This window comes from Miscanthus floridulus, chromosome 12 (assembly GCF_019320115.1).
Source record: "Miscanthus floridulus cultivar M001 chromosome 12, ASM1932011v1, whole genome shotgun sequence".
NCBI lineage: Eukaryota > Viridiplantae > Streptophyta > Magnoliopsida > Poales > Poaceae > Miscanthus > Miscanthus floridulus.
This window is the reverse complement of record NC_089591.1, coordinates 81,614,329-81,619,525: the sequence shown is the minus strand read 5'-3', so window position 1 is coordinate 81,619,525 and position 5,197 is coordinate 81,614,329. Positions and strand designations below refer to the sequence as shown.

General features: G+C 41.2%; 1 protein-coding gene across 2 annotated transcripts; it reads right to left on the bottom strand.

Annotated features, from left to right (window-relative positions):
- Positions 1–953: 953 nt before the first annotated feature.
- LOC136497411 (mediator of RNA polymerase II transcription subunit 9-like) lies at positions 954–4,638 on the bottom strand. Of its 2 annotated transcripts, none has more exons than XM_066493198.1 (6): positions 4,501–4,638; positions 4,111–4,381; positions 3,428–3,490; positions 2,710–2,790; positions 1,682–1,740; positions 954–1,324 (listed from the first exon to the last, which is right to left on the bottom strand). In XM_066493198.1, the coding sequence occupies exons 2-6, from the start codon at positions 4,363–4,365 to the stop codon at positions 1,264–1,266; spliced, it is 519 nt and encodes a 172-aa protein (XP_066349295.1). In that variant the 5' UTR covers positions 4,366–4,381; positions 4,501–4,638; the 3' UTR covers positions 954–1,263. The 2 variants fall into 2 exon arrangements, with proteins under 2 accessions (XP_066349295.1, XP_066349296.1); XM_066493199.1 differs by lacking the exon at positions 954–1,324 and adding an exon at positions 1,399–1,576.
- Between the last annotated feature and the right edge of the window lie 559 nt (positions 4,639–5,197).

The following is a 5,197-nucleotide window of genomic DNA, read 5'->3' as shown; positions in this document are numbered from 1 at the left end:
CTGGCTTCTCCCGCTTCTCTTCCGAATCTGGTGAACAAAATATAAGTGCGGTCCATATCGCTTGGAGTGGATTCCACTAAAAGCGGCTTCTCCTGCTTCTCGTGCACTTCTCTAGCTTCTCCCGCTTCTCTTCCGAATCTGGTGAACAAAATATAACTGCTGCTCCTGCTTCTACTTCCCGCTCCCCCCCCCCCCCCCCCCCCCCCACCTCCTCTGTCCCGTCCTCGCTCTCCCTCTCTCCCTCGCTCTCCAACGCGGCAGTATGGAAAGCTGGCGCCAGTTCAAGTTCCTCTGGTCTAGATTATTGGACCTATTCGGCTAGCCGAAAAAAAGACCGATGCTAATTTGTTGTGAGAAAAAAAAACACTATTATTTTGCTAAAATGGTATGTCTGATAAGTTCGAGCGAACAGGGTGATTAATTCATCAGGCAGCCGAAGGACTCCTCTAAAAAAACGACTACAACAGTATACTGTAAAAATAGCCTCGTGTATTGTTTGTATATACGCTAAAAAATAGCATACAGTAAAAACAACTTTGTAAATTAAGCGTTGGCAGCGAGAAGTTTAAGAAAACTAATTCCTCATTCCCCTCATTTTCTCGCTTCTTTATTGGAAGCAAAGAATTTTTATGTACTCCCACCCCTCCAAATTACAAGAGGTTTTGGCTTTTCATTCCCTCCATTTCAAATTATGATACGTAGTTTTTGCTATACATTTAAATATACACCATACCTAAATACTCTCTCCATTCCAAATTATAAGATGTTTTAGCTTTTTTAGATACGTAGATTTTATTATATTATGCACTTAGATACATAAATGGATTAGAAGAAACAAAGAGTCGTATAATTTAGAACGGAAAGAATATATAGTAAAAACAAAGTATTAAAAATACCAAAATATCTCATAATTTAGAACAGGAGGGTTACTAATGCAAACCAATCGAAGAATATTAATGAAGCCAGGATTGCACTGCACCATCTAATTAACCAGATATCAATGGTCAAAGATATACATCCAAGTCAGCAGCAAAGTCAAATGTGACAATATTTTTTTTAATAGAGGGAATATCCAGACCCGCCACAGAGCGGGAGCTCTCTGCACTGGGTACGCCCTTTTTTCATATCAAGTTCCCATATCACAATGCCAGGTCCTTACTCCAGACCATCTTCCCGCTCGATTGATGCATACCACAGAATTCAGGTCATGTTCAAGTATTGGCGACAATAAATCCTTAAATATTAAGCCTTATGGTGTTTTCTTTATCTTTTATCTCCCTTAAGGAGGTCTTCGACAGAGCTTCTGTACTTTGTAATCAACTCCCTGACAGAAAGATGGATATTGGTAAGTTAACATACTTAAAAGGCAGAGTAAATCTCGTGGCTTGTATAAACCCCCATGTTTGTCAGATGTGGTTTAAAAAAAAAAGCCCTACCATCATGAATTCCCAAACGAAGTAGTCATGTTGGACCCTTACTATTGAAGGGTTGGTCATCAATCACTTCTAGTAGGACCAACGTGTCAACTTATGTTGGGATTTCTAAAGCTGTCTTTCCAAAACCATGGCCATACATCCTGGGTTATATGGGGCACAAGCTATGAAACCATTTTTCCCCTTTTGCAGCTAAAGACAACACACACGTAATTTTCAAAAATATATACTCAGACAGTGGAACTTACTTTCTTTGATCAAGCAGCTGGCGTGTTTCGTCCAAACTCTGCCTTTGTCCCTCAACCGTCTGTTTGTAACAAAAACAGCAATTACCATGAGTACTGAAACTTCGAGAATGAATAACTGGTCCTTACCTTTCCAAGAGAGGCCTACAATTATGTTGCAACTAAACATACACCTAGTTATTGGGTGAGATCCATAAAGCATATGTACATTTGCTACATATAATGCATTATTAATCCAAAACAAATTACAAAAGAAAGGGTCAACACATTGTTGCCTAACTTATTTCAAATGGTTATCAACAGCAATCATGCTAGAAAAACATGGTGTCAACCGGAAAACTAGGGCTTGTTAAGGAAGGCAGCTCATGCCGGTCTCCACTAAATGCCACCGGTCACTACTGGCTGGTAACATCAGTTATTACTTATTAGTAGCCCTGCAATAAAAACTGCCAAAACCAGCCACACTTTAGACAATCTTAACAATTAATAATTGTGAATTAACGAACGAGCCAATGGCTCGGTGGTAAGGCCGCTCGGTGGGAGCACCACCCACCCGAGTTCGATCCCTGGCTGGGACGACTCGGGTGTCGCACGGGGGATTTTTACCAGAGGGGACTGAGCGTGTGTATGAGTTGCTCATTAGGCGCGTTCTGAGACCGCGTGCACAGCCTCATCTGTGTTTGAGCATACACTCAGCCCGAGTGCCCATTTGAGTTCTTATATGATATGCCATAATGCCATTGCTTAACTTTTTAGATGGATTTTTCTAGAGACACGAATATTTATAAACATTTTCTGAGACAACACAAAAACTTGCAACATATTTACTATACCCTTGTCTTATCATTCTTCTCTGGAAAAAAAAAATAATCTTAATTCTTGTGCAATTGAAAATTTTATTGGATGCCAAAACAAACAAATTAAGATTCATTAGCCAGAATAGTTCATTTTAACTTAATACTTACTATCGAATTCAGAAGACCACTAAGAATAAAGCAAATGAGTCAAGAAAAAGAAGTAACAGAACTTACAGTAGACTTTGAGCTTATTGTTCCTGATATGGAGTTCAACAGTTGTTGGCACCTAGCAAACTGGCTGGTCAACTCTTCAACCTACATAAAGAAACAAGCTTCTCTTAATATAATAACTTACGGAATTAGGATTCGGCAAAACACGGGAACACGGGGAAAAGTATGGTGCTTAGCTGGTATTCTATGTTCAACATAAGAAAACATTTAAAGACTGTATAAGCAAAGGGAATACAATTCTTAACACAGAAAATCCACAGGATGGGACCCCACAAATCTTCTGTAAGAAATATCATGCTAGTAGACGACACACAGTAATAATTCTATCGTCCTTCTGCAGTTGCATTAGTTTCATGGCTAAGGGTATGACTTCCACTGGCTTGTGAAGTCATGATCTACAAATCGTATGTGATGGCTCTGGCTAAGGAAAACTGAATCACACAGACCATGGGCTGGCCTCAAGATTCCTGTGCGCACCAACACTAGAGCACTATTCAATATCTGTATCTTCGCTGGGAGGTGATTTAAGAATTATATTGCATATCAATTCAAACTTGTATAAGAATATTCAGGCTCCCCACCTAAGAAGAAACTTTCAGCGACTATGAAAGATGCTTTCTACAGTGAAGCTACAACTATTGCTTCTGACAGGATCATGAACTATGAGTAGAAGTGCATCGATCCATAAAACAATTGAAAATTAGAAAATAGGGGTTCTTACCAGTGCATCAGAATTTTGGTCCCTTGTTCCTGTACCAATCGCATCAGCTAATCTTGTAACCAACTAACAGAGAACAAAAAAAAATGTAAAGAAGAAAACTATCAGTATTTCATGATATATTCTAGTATTTTCTCAAAGAATAAAAGGAAAAGAAGAGTTATCATACATGTGAATACAAAGATTTGGTATGCAAATAAGCCTAATGTTAGATGCCAATACAAGCATGTGATTACCCGCTTAAGAAAAAACTGCAATACCTAAAGTGCCCTCACATAATATTTATTTTTTATCTATCTTGTCAAACCAATTATCCTGATTAATCTCAACATTTTCTCTAGCCATTGCCATTGTTAATTTGTTACACCCCTGTATATCGTTCATGTACACCTAATGTGGCAATCTCCACCACCGGCCAAACTGGCAAATCATTGTGTGAATAAATTGCAATAGTTGATAAACAAAAACAGAACAAATTAATGACAATCTTTAACGGTTAGCAAAATCCCAAGTTCCCAATTTTGAAACTCAAGTGCACCGAGGGCACACTGCAACAACATCAATGATATCGCTGCAAGAAATAGCAGGTCCATATGAGGATAGATATCATCTATGCTATCTTAAACTAAGAGCAAAGCCCCCAAAACAAAAAAGCTCCACACAATTCCAAACCGTTCCTTACTTACATGGAGGAGGTGGAAGTGGGAGGCAAGCGAGGCGTGGTGATGCTGCTGCGGCTGCGGTGGAGACATCAGTGCTTGCTGCGGCTGTGGAGACATCAGTGCCGGCTGCGGCTGTGGTGGAGACATCAGCGCCGGCTGTTGCTGCGGCTGCGGCTGGTGGTACTGGAGGGCGTGGAGGTGGTGGTCGGGCTGCGGGGACGGCACGAGCCCACGGTAAGGGTCGCCGTACTGCTGCTGCTGCGGGTGGTGGTGATCCATCTCCCTCTCGCCACACCTAGGCAAAATAATACATGTATACACTTGCAATTACTCCTCGATCAGATCCGATTCTTAAGCTAGGTTTTGGGTGCTCGGTTTCGCACAGCAGAAAGGGAAGAGGAGGGACGGGCAAACCTGGTGGGTGCTCGTCGCCGGCGAAATGGACACGATGAAGGTCAGGCCACCTGGCGGCGGCGGCGGCGGCGGCTGTAGCCTAGTGCTCAGTGGAGCACGCGGGGTGCGAACGGCGGCCGCGGTAACGGAGCAGTGGAGCACGATGCCAGTCCGGCACTGTTTAGCTGAGGGGGTGCTAATCTCGGAGATATCCTAGAATTGGCTACTCGCGTATTTGCCGTGACAAACAATGTCCGCAAAATTACCATCAAGCCCACAAGTCATATACCTAGACGGACCCACAATTCATAGACTCAGTGATAATTATAAGCAAGGAGGCAACTATTGCAATGGCAAATAGCCAATTATATCATCTCGTGACTATTACTAAATAACCAGAGGCGTCTGATGCAGTCCATGGTAACAAGATGATTATTCATGAACCTTTTTTAGGTAAAAATGGGAGAACGGAGTCCAAGAAACAAAGCCATGCATAATTAAGGTGGTGTTTAGATTCATGTATAAAGTTTTAGGGTGGCATATTAGATGTTACATGGGTGTCACATGGGGTGTTCGGATATAAATAAAAAAACAAATTATAGAATCCGTCAGTAAACCGTGAGACGAATTTATTAAGAATAATTCATCCATTATTAGCATATGTGTTACTGTAGCACTTTATTGTTAAATCATAGACTAATTAGGCTTAAAAGATTCG

Excerpts from the sequence above, each read along its gene's own strand:
- LOC136497411 (XM_066493198.1), bottom strand. The coding sequence starts at position 4,365 with ATGGATCACCACCACCCGCAGCAGCAGCAGTACGGCGACCCTTACCGT. Across the intron at positions 3,491-4,110 it reads CCCACTTCCACCTCCTCCAT|TTGGTTACAAGATTAGCTGA; the intron begins GTAAGTAAGGAA and ends GTTCTCTGTTAG. Across the intron at positions 2,791-3,427 it reads ACCAAAATTCTGATGCACTG|GTTGAAGAGTTGACCAGCCA; the intron begins GTAAGAACCCCT and ends TTCTTTATGTAG.